Raw genomic sequence first — 16,199 nt, 5'->3', positions numbered from 1 at the left:
ACATTCCATTCCGCGAGGACCTGGGGGTGTGACGGCATTCCCGGCCCGCTCCCGAGGAACATGGTAAAACAGAAAGAGACCACCACACTTACTTACTGCCCCCAATCCCGGATGCCGACGGGGGATATTCACGGCGACGCCGGGCCCCATCCGGCCGGGGCCGCCGGCGGAGGGATCGCGGCGCCTTACGGCCGCGCGTGCACCAACTGCTCCCGCGCAAAGTGCAAATGTATCCTCCGCCCCGCGGGCGGCGCCTGCGAGCGGTGTCACCGGCTCAACAAGACGTGCCAGCCGAGCAACCCGCAGCGCAAGCGCAGCAAGAAGCCGCCGTCGAGCCGGACGGCGCAGCTCGAGGAGAAGCTCGACGGGCTGGTGACGCTGCTGCGGCAGTCTGGCGGGCGGCCGGAGCTCGTTGACACGGCTAACATCTCTGGCGTTGTCGGCGGCGGCGGGCCCGCGGGGGTTGCTGCGTCTGCGTCGTCGAGTAGTCAGGACGAAGCTTCGGGTGCCGCGGATGGACGGTATGCCGACCGCGGCAGCAGGGACGACGGAGCCGGAGCTGGGGTAGCTGGGGCAGCGAGGGGCACCTCGTTGCCGACGCCGACGCAGACGGCCAGCCCCGAGGGCACGGGGTACGGCGACGGGGACGATTTCCTGCCCTCGCCGGACGAGGCGGAGGCGCTGTTCGAGTCGTTCCGGGGCCAGAACCTGCGGTACTTCCCGTTCTTGCACTTCCGGCCGACGATGACGGCGCGGGAGCTGCGGAGCGAGAAGCCGTTTCTTTGGATTTGCATCATGACTGTCGCGTCGCGGGTGGCGAGCCAGCAGCTTGCGCTGGGGACGCGGGTGAGGCAGATTGTGGGGCAGAAGCTGCTCGTTGAGAATGAGAGGGGTATTGACTACCTGCTTGGGTTGCTGGTGGTCTTGGGATGGTGAGTGTCACCTCCATTTTTGGTGATTGACTGATGCTGATGTATCACAGGGCGAATCATCAGCTGGGCAACAAGCCGTTCATGTGCCTGTTCTGCCAGATTGCCATCGGCCTCGTCTTCGACCTGGGCCTGAACAAGGACCCCGTCGACGGGATGAACCCCTTCCTCTGCTGGAAAGCCGCCCAGGAAAGGGCCGACAGAGAGAAGAATGGGTCCACGGCGCCGGCCAGCCTCTTCCTCAAGAACCAGCAGCCTCGCACGATGGAGCAGCGGAGGGCTGTTCTCGCGTGCTACATGGTCACATCCAAGTATGTGTCTCTTGCACTTGTGCATCTCCCCGTGATTTTGCTAACAGAACACAGCGTCGCCAGCTTCCTTGGCAAGATGGATCCCCTGCGCTGGACGCCACACATGGACGAGTGCCTCCAAATCCTCGACAGTCATGTCACAGTCCCCTCCGACCAGGCCCTCGTCGCGCTCGTCAGGATGCAGCTCCTCAAGGAAGAAGCAGGCCGTCTATCGTGGCGGCCCGAGGTAACCTACGACGCAACAGACGGCTCCCGCACACCGCCGTCAATGTACGTCAAACTCCTCCAAGGCCAACTACAAAAGATTCTCCAAAACCTCCCCACCGAACTCCAGAGCTCAGGTTAGTATCCCATCCCTCTCCCACCTCCCTCATTCTACCCGAAACTAACGCGCTCTCCAGACACAATCATCTCCCAGCTCCACTGCGCCGAGCTCTGCATCCAAGAAATCGCCCTCTCCTCCAAAACCAACGCCTGCGTCCCCGCCAACCTCCCCGACGTCGCGCGCCTCGACATCCTCTACGCCTGCCTGCACGCCGTCAAGGCCTGGTTCGAGCACTTCTTCACCCTTCCGCCCGCCGCCTACTACGCCATCCCCTTCACCTTCTTCGCGCAGCTCTCGCAGTGCGTCATTGCCCTCTACCGCCTCACCATCTTCGAGGACCCCGTCTGGGACCGCACCAGCGTGCGCAACACCATCGACCTCATCGCCACCCTCGACGAGGTCGGCGACCGGTTTATGAGGGTCTGCAGCGAGGCCGGGCTGAATATAGATGTGGAAGAGGGCAACGCGTTTGCCAAGGCCGTCAAGACGATCCGCGGGCTGAGGGGCAACTGGGAGAGCACGTTGGGTCCGTTTGTCAACCCCGCGACGGCGGCGGCGGCGGCTGTGGGGCCGGTGCTTGGCGCGGGGGTGCCGGCTGGGGTCGGGGAGGTGGAGTTGGGGCAGTTTGGGCTGGATTTGATGGACAACCGCTGGTTCACGGACATCTTTACGCCGTTTGATTTCTAATCCGGGGGAATTAGCATTTTTGCATGGGCGATACTTTTGTATGAGTACACGCAGGACGCGGACTTGGGGGAGTTGAATTTGGGAAGCGAGACGAACATGCATACGCCGCTCAACGGGCCGGCTTTGGGGGGCGGCGGAGACATGGACATAAGCCCGGGATTGTGAAATGGGGGTCTTCATGGGTTAGTAATCAGGAAATGCGATATTATCCGGGACAAAAGTCCCCTTCTGCTTTCTCTTGTTAGGTCTTATCAATCTTGTCCCGCTGCATGCTGGCGGGTGTGAGACAATGGCTTGCTGACCCGACGGAGTTCGCCCGAAAGCCGCATCTCAATCCCATACGCCCGTCCGCCTGTCAGTCAGCCATCCAGTCGCTCGCTCCTCCAAAAAGAGTCATACCAAAAACAATCACGGGAAATGCCAGCAAAGACCGGAGCTGAGATCCAAACCTGATGCCTAGCGGCTGTGTTGTTGCTGCACCGGTCGTAAATCTGGTGCCAAAAGATCTCGTAAGCTAGTAACGTTCCGTCGAGCCAATCGCGTGCGTGACTCACCCACACCTTCCACACCAACATGGGCTGATGTTCAGATGGGTTGGGGTTCGTTCAGCGCTGCAGGGCTGGACTAAAGGCCGGGGTTAGGATGAACCCCGCAGGTGCATGCGGCACGGCACAGGGGGGGTCAGGGGCCCTTCCTTATCCATGTGTTGTTGGGGCGGAAGAACGGCGTGTTGGTGTGGGTGTTGTTTGTCCGCTCCCATATTAGGCTGCTCGAGAACGATTGGAGATTTGTTTGCATTTTCGCGTGCGTTCGGGTTTGGGGCGGAGTTGGGAGTTGAGGCGGAGGAGGACCTTGCAGTAGCCTCCAGACAAGCCAGGCTTATATTTCACGCATCGTAACCGTGTTGGCTTGGCGATTCTTGTCCTCCATCACTGGCGTTTTGATTTCCTGCGGTATTGGGTTTGCCTAGACACAGCATCTAGAGGCTTCCGACATGGATCGACCTGTTTCGCGCGGCTCCGTCAAGGAGCAAGGCTTGAGGGATGGTTCTGCCGCAGATACGTCACTGAACGAGAAGAACTCGACAACTATTTCACCGCATCCGTCTCATGAACAGGTCACAGAAATGAAGGATGACGGGGGAAGCACGACAGCCGATGGCAGTGACGAGGCGCCAAAGGACGAGGAGTACATCACCGGCATCAAGTTATTGCTTGTTCTTGCTGCGTTGACAGGGACTACGTTTTTGATTTTGCTGGATATGTCCATCGTCGTCACAGTAAGTGTTCTTTTTTTTTCCCCACTGGCGAGGAGTTGGTAGCTGACCTGTCCAGGCTGTGCCGCAAATCACTACAACATTCAACTCCCTCGCCGATGTAGGCTGGTACGGCGCAGCATACAACCTGTGCAGGTGAGTAATCTGCATGGTCCTACTCCATCTCAGCCTCAGCCTAACACGTCCAGCGCTGCGCTACAACCCTTCGCGGGAAAGCTCTACACGCACCTCCGCTCAAAATGGATCTACCTCTCCTGCCTATTCCTCTTTGAACTCGGCTCCCTGATCTGCGGCGTCGCCAAATCATCCAACATGCTCATCGTCGGGCGTGCCGTCTCTGGCATGGGCTCCGCAGGTCTCTACAACGGCGCGTTGACCATCATCGGGAACACGGTGCCCTTGGCAAAAAGGCCCATGATCATTGGAATCTTGATCGGACTCGCCAACATGGGACTCGTGATCGGGCCCCTGGTCGGAGGCGCCTTGACGGAGTACTCTACCTGGCGGTGGTGTAAGCCCCCCTTCGCCATCTTCAACAATCGATTTACTGACTGTGAAGGCAGGTTTCTACCTCAACCTCCCCATCGGCGGCGTCGTCGCCGTTCTCCTCGCCCTCATCCACATCCCCGACAGAATCTCCGCCCCACTTCCCCTGCTCGAAGTCCCCCGTCACCTTGATCTGCCCGGGTGTGTTCTCTTCATCCCATCAGCACTCATGCTCCTCCTCGCGTTGCAATTCGGTGGCAATGACTACGCGTGGAACTCCTCCGTCGTCATCGGCCTCTTCGTGGGTTCTGGCGTCATGGCCATCCTCTTCGTTCTCTGGGAGCATCACGTCGGAGATGAAAAGGCGATGATACCGCTGGGGATGCTCAAGAAGCGCGTCGTCTGCACGAGTGCGCTGGTGGGCGGGATCAACATGAGTGTCACATTGGTGGGAAGCTATTACCTGCCGATGTACTTCCAGAGTGTCAAGGGGGAGACTCCGTTCAAGGGTGGTGTGGATTACTTGCCTACGATCTTGGCGCAGCTGATTTCTGCCGTAACTTCTGGTGCTCTTGGTAGGTTTTCTTCGCTATCAATGGAGAAGAGAAGACATGCTGACTTCAATCGCAGTTGGGCGGATGGGATACTATCTTCCATGGGTTTTCATCGGCGCCGGCCTTTCTGCGGTTGGAAGCGGACTCATCTCGACTTGGGTGCCTACGACAGCAACCGGTATCTGGATCGGATACCAGATCATTCTCGGTATTGGCCGTGGCTCAAGCATGCAAATGGTTAGTCTCCTGATTGACTCCCTGAACGATTCTCCGCTAATGGTAATCTCCAGCACATCATCGCAATCCAAGCCAACCTGCCACCCTCATTGCTATCCGTCTCGATGGCGACGCTGGTATTCGCTCAAACGCTCAGCGGCGCAGTCTTCCTCACTTTTGCCGAGCTCATCTTCACTGAAGGGCTGGGCAAGAACCTGGAAAAGTACGCGCCTTCAGTCAACGCTAAGACGATCTTGGCTGCTGGAGGCACAGGGTTCAGGGAGGTTGTTAGTGCTAGCGAGCTTCCTGGTGTGGTGATGGCGTATTCTAAAAGCATCAGCGAGGTGTTTTATCTGTGTGTTGCGCTGTCGGGTTGTGTCTTTATCCTGGGATGGGGCATGGGCTGGGTTGATATTCGACAGAAGAAGTCGGAGAAGAAAGGGGACGTGTGAGGGTGCTTAAAGTGTTTAGCATCACGTTCTAACTTCTGTTTGCGTCGGAAAAGGATACCAAGAGTTGTTGCATAGATGGTGGGGGAATAGGTTGGATTGGATCCATTACACCAAGGCGAAAGGGGCGTACGCCGCGCCAAAGCATCTCCTATCTATTATTAATGTAATCATAACCACTCTAAAACCTTTGTCTTGAGTCCCCCAAACCTGCGCATGGAGTTCCTGTGTATACCGCCGGGTCCTTCCGATGATGCTACTGCTGAACCTAGAGCTTCTTCTTCTCCGCGCCACTCTTGATCGTCTTCAACGCCGCAAAGGCCCTCTTCACCTCGACCGAGCTCTTGACCAACAAAAACAACGGGATGACGATCCAGAAGGCGTTCATCAGGATGTAGTAGCAGTAAAAGTAGTAGTCCTCAGGGCGGCAGTACACGAGCTTCTCGACAACCTTGTCGAACGTGCAGGTGGTGTAGTAGAGCACATCGCCGTACAGCTGTCCGAGGCTGATGATCATCTGGAACGGGTGTCGGAGCGGTCGGTCGGTGGCGATGAAGTAGGCGCAGGCGAAGGACATGGGGCCCCAGAAGAGTGCGGTGATGGACTCCATACAGACCACGAAGGAGTCCTGGGTCAGGTAGCGCGAGTCGGACTTGGAGTACTCTTTCCAGAGCTCGCCGAAGATGTCGGTCATGCGGGGCATGTGGGATTGGTTGTAGGCGAAGTAGCCTAGTGGTCATGTCAGTATTGGTGATGTGATGTTGGGGAGGTGAGCAAGAAACCTTCAAAGAAGAAGTGGATGAAGCCACAGAGGACAAACCACAACGCCGTAGCAACTTCGCCATTGGAGAGACGTGGGTTAGTCCGTCGGATGATGTTGTACGTCGGGGCGAGGACGGCAATCGTGCCGGCAGCAAACGTGCTGCAGAGAGCCAGGGCGCCGAGCTTGTTCTCGACGTAGCCCTTGAGAGGGGCATCCAGGGGGAAGTACGGGTGCAGGGACATCGTAGCGTTGATGATGGCTTCGGCGGCCATCTTGTCTCGTGTCGTGGTTGGTTTTCTGAATCTTATTACTCGTAACGATGATACAGCTGGAGTGTGACCGGTGGGATGGATGATGGATGTTGTTGTTGAGATGTAGTCGGGTACAAATACCGTTGAGAAAACGAAGGAACACCACGACTGAAAGCTGCAATTCGGAGCGCGGAAGGTGACCCACTTTGGCGCGTCCGGGAAGCTGCGTTCCCGGATCGGCCCATCAGCTCTTTACCTTGGGCGGTTGCCAAGTGTTTGTTAAAACGGACAATTTCACTGGCTGAGAAGCGGTGGCTCAACAAGCGAAATTGCATCGCTCGTCGTATTCGTGTCAGAAAATGCCTTGACCAGCTGAATCACCAAAGATCTTTTGGCCCCGGGGTGCGGAATTTGTTCAATCGGGGGGCCCGAGAGTCCGTAATCCGGGGGTTCACTGCCGAAAGAACGGATGCCAAATGACGCGCCCGACGCGGAGTAGCCCCCCGTATTTTTGATGATGGGCTATGCCGAAAAACGGGCCGGGCGACCAAATAGCGGTCGAGAGCGTTTACACTGATAACAAGGACTTTGTAACATGACCAGCGTAGTCGGTAGCACCGATTTTGCGTGACAGCCTGCTTATCGCCGACTTGTACGTCATCTTGTGGCCCCTAAAGCTTGCCTTTCCTGGCCATTGAGCTCGGCATACACGTTTAACAATTGACTATGATTATAGCTCGCAGGTGAAAAAAGGCTCCTGGTTAACGCATTTTTGGAGCTATGGCCCTCGTTAGAGATCATCATAATCGACCGTTCCTTTCTGGAAGCTCGGCTGAATGAAACTCAATCTGCCTTGCTTCGATCCTAGGTTCGCTCCTTTCTCTACTCCCAACAGATTGCATTTTCTCTGGCTTGTGAAATATGAGCACAGCCTGATTTGCTGTGCCTTGCGAATGCCGCAGGCTGCGCCTAGGCTGAGACAGGCGATGTCATGAAGTCTCTACACACTCCAATGATTTGTATTAGACAACGATCTGCTTACTGTTACACACAATTTGCCGAGTTCCAAAAATAGGCTGCCGGCAGATTGAGTGCAATCGAGTGGCTGACGATACAGTTCTGAAGGCGCCCTTTCATCGCGAGGGATGACCGACATATTAATACTGCAGCCATCCCCCCTTGTCGAGCTTTGTATTCTTGTTCTCATAACCGCCTCAATTGGCATCCTTGCGCCGCATGTGAACATATATTTCCTACGACGCTGTCCCGCAGCTCACGGCCGTCAGCTGCGCATTTACACCGTTTGCTCGAAGCCAGCCCCGAGGGATCGCGCAAAATGTATACGCCAGTTCACCAAGACTTTGGCGAATCTCAAGAGGCGTTAGAACTAGGGGACCCACGGAGCAAGGCCATCAGTAACACATGTTCACCGAGAGAGAGTATTTCCAGCCGTGAAGAACCACACAGAGCGAGAAGTTACAGATCGTCACGACGTCCCAAAGATTGGCCACATCTGCGCGCCTTGGGTTGCTCGGCGCTCATGACGAATACTTCAATCAGGAAGTTAGTCTCGCCACACCATTTTTCGCCGCCGTCTCAAGCTCACTCGGCTAGTGGTTCATGGATGAAGAAGACTCGAACATTCATTCCTCAGACTCGTTGGCAAAAAGCCGCACTTGGATTTTCCATCGCCGCGTTTTTGACTTCACAGTCAACGTTATCTTCGTTCTCTGGGCAACAATAACTAGACGAGATACACTGGAGAACGGTATCGGCATCATTTCCGAGCAGGGCTGTTCGTACACAAAGGGATTCAATACCGGCATTCATGTGGTTATCAACATCATGAGTACGATTCTTCTGGCTGGCAGCAACTACTGCACGCAATGCCTCATTGCTCCAACTCGTTCCGATACAGATAAAGCACACGCAAAAGAGAAGTGGCTGGATATTGGCGTCCCAAGTATGAGAAATCTGTGGAGTATCTCGAGAAAGAGGCGGTTGCTTTGGCTTCTATTATCTGCATCATCGTTCCCGTTGCATTTACTGCAATCTGGCCTCGCCATTCTCAGTTATTGAACTTTGCTAACAAACATCTAGCTACAATTCCATCATATTTACATCGACCTCAATGAATACCTACAATGTCTTTCTGTCTCCCTCTGAAGTAATCAGAAAAGAGAACAGCACTTTCATCCCTGTCGATGCTAAAAAAGTCGTCAGCCTCCCTGACTACATCAATCGAACTGCGGATATAAACAAGATGTACAATGCTGTTAAGCAAGGCGCTCTGGATCCAATCAGCATTACCGATTGTCTTAACGCCTACGGGACGCCCTTCCAATCTTTGAGGGGAAATCTTCTTGTTATCTTGGAAGGAGAATCATTGTCCGAATACGAAAACTCGTTCAACGAAGAGAAATTGCTTCCAGAACTTGGCCAAAGCGGCGGAGTATCTCAGCCGTATGCGTGGATGTGCCGCGGGGACAGCACAAACACCTGTGACGACCAGCTTGTGTCGTTCAAAAATGGGTCCAAGCCCTGGGAGCCCTTTGACTTAAAGATATAAAAGTGTCATAGCTAGAAGACAGATGAGCACTGCAAGCTGCTCTTCAGCAACTCGCTTTGCTGGGTAGTAGCTGCGCTCAACTTACTTAAAGGCACCTTAATGTTCCTCGTTGCGTTTAGGAAAGACAAAGCACTTCTGTTAACAATCGGAGACGCAGTAGCATCTTTCATTAAAGATGTGGATGAAGCTACTCAGGACATGTGTCTTAAAACGAAGGCTGACTTTTATATTAGCGACTAATTGAATATTACGACCTGTAAACAAGGATAATAACTAAACAACCTACTTAGGCGTTAGATAGCTAGAATAGGATATTTATACTATAGGATTATAGGAATAATAGGAACTTACTTAGGATAGAAGAACTATAGTTATGAGTTATATAATAATAAGATAAGGAATAATTAGTAGAATATAGGAAAGAATATTTAGTAATTAGTTAGTATTACTAATTAATTATAATTACTTATATATTTAAGTAATTACTTAGATATAAATAAAAATATTATCTAGAATTTATACATAATATAATTTAAGCTAGCTTTATGGTTAAACTTCTATAGCTTTTTAGTAATTAATTTTATTGTTATTCTTAAGATGTTTCTAGTTTATTTTCACTATAAATAACTTATAAAGTTTAAAATTAATTATTTTAGCTTCTAAAAACTAATTTATAATAAGGCTTATAATTTATAACTTAAATTATAACTTTAATATATTATTATAATATATTAATCTTTAGCTTTTATTAGTAGATTTTATGATTAGATAGCTAATTACAATATTTTAATTATTTCTATTTAATAAGTTAACTATTAATATTTACTAAATAGTATAAATAAAATATCTTTTTATATTTCTATAAAATTATTTATTTTAAACTTCTCCGTTAGATAAATAATTCAGAACTTAGCTTAAAAACTTAATAACTATAAAATAAAATAAAACTTAAAAGAAATAATAATAATAAAAACCTCAAGTAATAATTAGTAAAAGCTAATAGCAGTATTAAGTAAATATAAAATATATTTAATAAAAGCGCTTAAGCTATTAATAAGTTTTAGAAAGCTTTTTGATAAGTTATTTATTAAGTAGCTTAATTTAAAAATAAAAACTAAACCTTTTAAGCTACTATTAATATTATTATTTCATTTCTCTATAGAGAATAATAAAAACTTAAGCTTAGTATATTTATTATTTATAATAGAACCTCTGAAACGTTTAAAAGAATTAAAAACTATTAAAACTTTTACTATAGAGATTTTATTAATAAAACTAAGAAATTAATATATATATATAACTATTTATTTTAAGAGAAAAGCTTTGTAATGGTTTAAATTTATCTAAAAAGAATATTTTGAATATAAAACCTTTAATAAATATATTATAAAGCCTTATAATATTTATACTCATTTTTAAAAGTTTATAAATATATTTTAATTACTTTTTTAGAACTTTAATAAAAAATAATAAGCTAAGAGAAATCTTTTATAATTTTAATAAACTAAATCTACTAAAAACTATTCTATTAACTTTAGATAATTTAGCGTTTAATTCAACATTACTAAAAAAAACTAAAATATTTATATTTTATTAAAACCTTAAAAATAAAATTAAACATAAAATTATTAAAGTAACTAACTTAATAACTTCTTTTAATATATTAAACTCATTATGAAAATTAATAATTAACTCTTTAGCTAATATAAAAAATAAAGCAATAAATACTAAAATTTAAATTTAAGACATAAATACTAATAGTAACTTTAATAAAAATTTAATAGCTAATAAAATAATGATAACCTTTATAATAATTAAAATAATATCTAATAAAACACTACTTATGAATAGTATAGTAGACCTATAAACCTTAGTATAGCTACTAAAATTAATAATAAAAAACTTTCAAATTTTAAACATTATAACTATCAAAAAATAAAATATATTACTAGAGACTATGAATAACTTAGGAAATTTAACTAGAAATTAATACTTAAGTAAACTAAATAGATTAATATAATAACTAAAACTTGAATCGCTCGCGTCGAACGCCATAGTGGCTAACACACCCCAGGCAATTATGTCACTCATCTATCTCAATTATAACGCTCTTTACACCAGCACATCCCTCGCGACTGAGTGGGATCGGCTTAGGAAAAACGAAAAAGGCCTGCGGGTATCGCCTCGACCAAAAGGTGCCCAGAGAAGTACCTACTTCCTCTAGTTGCCATACCGATACTCGCTTCCTCTCGTGATATTTTCCGAAGGGGTACACTGGCTGATTTCCCAGAGCATATTTCTTGTTAATCTGGAGGTTTATGCCCCTTCCGAGGATAATGTTATGGATATTATCAAAGCAGCGGACACAAAGCTAAACAACGGTTCCGACAGGGCCAATTTTACTACGTGCGGATGGTCGCCAAATGGTGTGATTTGTGTCATTGCGGCAGGACTGGTCATGATAGGGTTTTCTTATGCTTCAGGATTTTGAAAACTTCGAGATGGAAAGATTCCTGTAGCCAGCAGCTGCAGTGCGGCAATTGCTGCGGCTTGTCATACATCCAAATACGAGGCCAACGCAGGGGAGAAGCGACTCAAGTGGGGTGTCGTTGTGGAACCACGAGAGACACCAGGGCACTGTTCCTTCTCGAGCGAACCAGTCGGAGAACCTATGGATGGTCAATCGTATGCGTGATCTGACGATAAGGAAAGACTACAGACATTTTGGGCACTCAACATCCGCCGATTTCTTTCAAGGGTGGCGAGAGTTTGAAAAGGTTACCAGAACAATGAATGAAAGACTACCTAGATTCTCCAAGGTAGGAGAAGGCAAACAGGTACAGCCTCAGTGGATCGAACTTCAGGCTTCAGGGAACAGAGAAGATGTTGTACTTTAGTAGAGTTAATCTTTCCGTGCACTTTTTTTTCTTCTTTTTTTTCTTTTTGGATATCTTCATGAATTGTCTTCTGCTCAGCATTTCGTCTAACAAGCTTCCTACGTCCGTTTCCAAAAGTCAAGATCCGACTAGCGTTTAAGTTTATACGCCATGAGTAACATGTCCTGTTCAAGCTGCTCAAGTTGTTACAGTCCATATTAGCGACGGATTTGCAAACATTTTGGAACGTCCTGCATGAACTTACCCGCTGCCTTTTGCAATACAAATTGTGCCGCTGCAGTAGCATTTTCCGCGTACGTCAGATGGTCCACAGTGATAAACCCTCCCTTACAGACCGCATCATCGTCGTGGCAAATAATCTGGGTCTTACCATCGGCCCCAGGGATGGGATTCGGGTATCCGGGGTCGCCAAAAGTCAACACCGAATTGATCTTAGCCATTGTCGCAGGCGGAAGCGATTGCGTCGTGCTGCGGACAACTAGGGCTCCTTGAGAGTAGCCGGATATGGCAATCTTGGAGTTAGGGCAGTTGGTCATGGCTTTGTTGATGAAGTTGGTCCTTAGAAGGCTTAGTTAAAACTCCAATCGTAGACACCACTTGTAAAAGCTCACTTACATGCTGGGCACTCCATCAGTCCCATTGTTATTGAACCCCTCAAAGATTGCAGGGTATGCAACACCTTGAATGTTGATAGACTTGCCAGCCGCTTGTTTCTTCAGAGCATCGAAGAAAGGAGGGCCAGTCACGAGACCGACGTTTCCAGGCTCGGTTGTTCCACGGGCGAATATGACAGTGATATCGGCACAGGTAGCATTCGGCGCCAAGCCGTTCTCGGTCGTGTCAATACCGACGGCGTCGGCAAGACTTTGCTGCAACGGAGTCAAAACCAGGCCAACTGCATCCAGGGCAGCGGCTCCCGCTGGGAGTGTGCTGATGAGTCTGAGGAATTGGTTCAAAGGGCCGGATGGAAACTTGGCCAAAGCATCAGGAATATCTTGTCTCGATTTGAGGTGGAAGTTGTGGGGGGGCACTCTTCGAAGATCCGTTGAAAGGTCGGCGCTTTCGGAAGCAGGTAGTCCACGAACAAAGCTTGCGGAGTGCAAGGCAATGGCGACGATAAAGGTCAACAGCCACCTGGTGGTAAAAGCTGCGAAGGCTTGGGACATTTTGGTTATGTTCTGAAGACGGTGAATTGAACGAGTGGCTTACCGCTGGGAAACCTGCAAAGGGGACACGAAGAGGATATTTAATTGCGTTGCACATGAGGCCGTATAAGTAAACCGCACTGGATGGAATTTTTCCAGCTTTCCAAGCTAGGAAATAACTAGTTCAAGCCTACTGCTCCTGAATTCTTGGACGTTAGTCGAGGGCGTTGTCGCATTAGCCTTCGCCTTTGTTGCATTGGCGTTCGCCTTTGTCACAATCAGCCGTTGTCTTTGTCACATTAGAAGCTGTGCGCTATTATATCGTTATGATATACACCCATAGCTTGAGCCATATAGTGGAATTCCGCATGAATTGCTTTTTCGGCCTTGGTGCGGTAGCATCGGCAAATTGGGCTGAACAGGTCGGGAAAATAACGGTTGCAATGGAACCTTCTGCGTTGCCGTCAACGGCCTGGGCTGGGGCTTGGATGAACCCTTGGAGGATCATTGCACGACTCTGATGTAAAGAAATTCCGGGTTTCAGTACATGTATCCATGCAAGGTTTTGCTCTGGTGTGGGCGACCACGGGTTTGCTGCTTGAGCCGAGGTATGATACCCGCCCAGCAGGAGCGGCAACAAGGTAACTGCCGAAATGTTGATGTAGCATCCATGGATCAATTAATCTCGGTCTGAACATAATGTGGCGTTTGACTCCTAACCGTAAGCCTTTACCGCACTTGCTGTTGCGCTCTCAGGCCCAGCTTATTCTATGAGGTGGATTTCTGATCGCTCTGTGGTTTCCATGCGGTCTCATATATCCATCGGCTTCCCTCCACCCAAATTCTGGCTTTCGCATCTGACTTGCCGAACAACTTGCTATGAGACGGTTGGTATTGTACGAGAAGCTTGCCGTTGGAAGTCGTGCAGCGGGTGTCGTATTTCTCCATGCCTCCAGTCATCGGAGTATATCCAATCCATTTGGATCGCACTGGGATCACTAAAACAGTCAACATACTGTGTTCTTATCGTACCTTGTAGCTCAAAATGCAATGATGCAGGAATCAGAACAGGTCCTGGAATGAACTTACAATTTTCCACTAGATCATCAACTTGTGCCATAAGATTCCGGTATTTGAACTCCCCAGATTCGTCTTTGGGGGCGAAAACGACAATGACGGGATCCTGATTCGCGGCGAAAACATTGTCTTTCAGATCTGCCAAGCCATAGTACATGTCGTCCGTTCCAGATCCATTTTCAAGTACATCGAGACCATTCCTCTTGAATGTCGCTTCATTGGTGAGCACGGGATCCTCGGTGATGTGCGCCATCCAAACCGCTGACCTCGACATGACAATAACACCAACACAACCGCAGAAGCCTAGCGCTGCCAGCGATTTTGGCTCATTCTTGAATGGTATGTATTTTGAAGTCACGTCTGCTCCGTTAATAGAAACGATGTCCTGCTGGGACCACTGAAGCTTGGCCACCTCGCCGCGGAAGAAGCTGTCAACGTTGCCGCCGTAATTTGTAGGGTCGGCCCACCGGCCTGGGGCGGGTTGACTTCCTCGATCAGGCGCGCCGAGAACTCTGGTATTGAGCTGCTGATCACAAGTATTCGCACTCGCTGCGCCGCAAGTTTTCACGCTGCAGAATTGCGAGGAGTCTGATTGTTGACGGCGAGTGGCTCGGCGCTCGAGCGTCATGGACGCTTGAGCGGCCACCGCGAACCATGACAAGTAGAAAAATGCAAGAAGGATCAGCGATTGAGGCATCCTTGTTGTCAGTCAAGACTAGAGTCAATTGAAAACGAGTGACGAGAGCGATTGAGTGCACCAGCCAAGGATAGAATTGAAGGAGAGACAAGTGCAGCATCTGGAGGATATAAGCCGGCGCGATGCCAAGAATTCTTTTTTTAGAAAATGTAAAATAGAGTCCTTCGCTATCGCCCAAATGATGACATTATGCTTCGCTCCGTCGAATAATTACGATGTACTCTATTCCATACCTAGACTTTTTCTTATTTTGTGGGGCTCATGAGTCTTGCCGTCTCTGCTTCCATTATCAATAGTTTCCTCGGCGCAGCCGAAATCGCAGGATGCACTCAAACTTTAAACATTGTATGACCCGCTCTTTTGGGTTACGGTAGGAACTATGAAAGGGCTGATTTGAGAAAGGGAGCCATTTAACTTCAGATCATTGTTCAACGTCAACTGAGGGACAAGCGTGTTTAAAGCAACCACCAGCAAAGGTGATAGTAACGTCTAACTAATACGCCTGTTCAGAGTTTAACATAAGCTAGTGGACACAATAATAGGGTGAAAACCCCTCGGCTTATGTAAGGTTCGCGCAGAATTACTCATGACCTGCCTACTTTAACTACATTTGTTGTCGGCACGTGCTAGGAAGTACTCTTCAAGATATGACACTTTTTTTTCGAAGATCCAATGATGAATTAACCTTTCCACTGTATTGTGAAAGTGTCCTCTAGAACTAAGATCATAAATTGATAGCATCCCTTGTCGCTGTCCCATTACTGTTGTGCATATCTAGTCTAAGTTCTGTTCCTAGTTGGTTCAAGCCGAGTTCCGGCTTAGGACTGCCAGCCGTTACCGGCGTTTCCTGTGACGACTTCAAACGAAAATAGGCGGAACATAGTTCAACGTTAAAAGTATTGCATTCTTGTTAGAGGCATAAGCCGACAACATCATTCGCCCAAATTCTCAGCCCAAGAAACTCAGTCTACAAGCTCGTTTGAGTTGGTAGATATTATACCAATGCAGTGAGTCCTGATGGACAGCTAAGAATTGTGATCCAGAAAGCAGTTTACATAAGTTCACATATTGGATGTTGCGTATGTGGTTAGGGGGAAGGGGAGGGGGGGAGATGACTTCAATAGATCGAAGTTGCTAACGATCTTGACGAACTTGAATATACCATCAAGCTTGGCAGCAATGTTTCTTAAGGGGGATCTTGTGCACTCGAGTTTAGCTCGAAGAACCAGTTCAACTCGTATTCGCTATTCGCACAACTTGTTCCGAATTACCAACATCATACGCAGGCGAGGTCTACAACCCGTATCGCCAGTTGACTACAGTTGACTCAATGAAGGCCTTGTGAAGCTCACGTAGACTAAGTCAAAAATACCTCTTCATTGGTCTGGCATTCATTTCTTCTGATCATTCTTTTTCCGTGGGTTTGGCGATGTGAACGTCGTATAGCCATACAACAAGGTGTGCCTTCAGGCGGCAAACTGCGAATAAGAAAAGTTTGAAGGGAAGAAAGAGGGGGATATAGTGCTGCACGTGTAGGAAGTTTGCTCCTCCCCGCCTCTGGGCTCGT

At 48.4% G+C, this 16,199-nt stretch overlaps 5 protein-coding genes across 5 annotated transcripts; 3 read left to right on the top strand and 2 right to left on the bottom strand.

Moving 5' to 3' along the window:
- Positions 1–111: 111 nt before the first annotated feature.
- Positions 112–2,252, top strand: WAR1-1 (Transcriptional regulator WAR1; the record flags this gene model as incomplete). The annotated part of the gene is made up of 4 exons (XM_037320912.1): positions 112–932; positions 983–1,240; positions 1,295–1,581; positions 1,642–2,252. 4 exons carry the CDS (start codon positions 112–114, stop codon positions 2,250–2,252), a joined length of 1,977 nt encoding a protein of 658 aa, XP_037182294.1.
- A 994-nt stretch (positions 2,253–3,246) lies between these two features.
- On the top strand, positions 3,247–5,236 carry mlcE-2 (Efflux pump mlcE; the record flags this gene model as incomplete). Its single annotated transcript, XM_037320911.1, has 6 exons — positions 3,247–3,531; positions 3,587–3,663; positions 3,717–4,039; positions 4,092–4,589; positions 4,645–4,805; positions 4,859–5,236. The coding sequence occupies 6 exons, from the start codon at positions 3,247–3,249 to the stop codon at positions 5,234–5,236; spliced, it is 1,722 nt and encodes a 573-aa protein (XP_037182293.1).
- Positions 5,237–5,501: 265 nt separating this feature from the next.
- Positions 5,502–6,268, bottom strand: Ebp (3-beta-hydroxysteroid-Delta(8),Delta(7)-isomerase; the record flags this gene model as incomplete). The annotated part of the gene is made up of 2 exons (XM_037320910.1): positions 5,502–5,962; positions 6,016–6,268. 2 exons carry the CDS (start codon positions 6,266–6,268, stop codon positions 5,502–5,504), a joined length of 714 nt encoding a protein of 237 aa, XP_037181367.1.
- Positions 6,269–8,092: 1,824 nt separating this feature from the next.
- On the top strand, positions 8,093–8,326 carry CGCA056_v005658 (uncharacterized protein; the record flags this gene model as incomplete). The annotated part of the gene is made up of 1 exon (XM_037320909.1): positions 8,093–8,326. One exon carries the CDS (start codon positions 8,093–8,095, stop codon positions 8,324–8,326), a length of 234 nt encoding a protein of 77 aa, XP_037181368.1.
- Positions 8,327–11,854: 3,528 nt separating this feature from the next.
- CUTI-0 (Cutinase) lies at positions 11,855–12,879 on the bottom strand (the record flags this gene model as incomplete). The annotated part of the gene is made up of 3 exons (XM_037320908.1): positions 11,855–11,877; positions 11,958–12,271; positions 12,329–12,879. 3 exons carry the CDS (start codon positions 12,877–12,879, stop codon positions 11,855–11,857), a joined length of 888 nt encoding a protein of 295 aa, XP_037181909.1.
- Between the last annotated feature and the right edge of the window lie 3,320 nt (positions 12,880–16,199).

Source organism: Colletotrichum aenigma (genome assembly GCF_013390185.1).
Source record: "Colletotrichum aenigma strain Cg56 chromosome Unknown KSG_Cg56_contig03, whole genome shotgun sequence".
Lineage (NCBI taxonomy): Eukaryota > Fungi > Ascomycota > Sordariomycetes > Glomerellales > Glomerellaceae > Colletotrichum > Colletotrichum aenigma.
The sequence above is the reverse complement of the archived record's forward strand: the minus strand, read 5'-3'. Positions and strand labels throughout refer to the sequence as shown.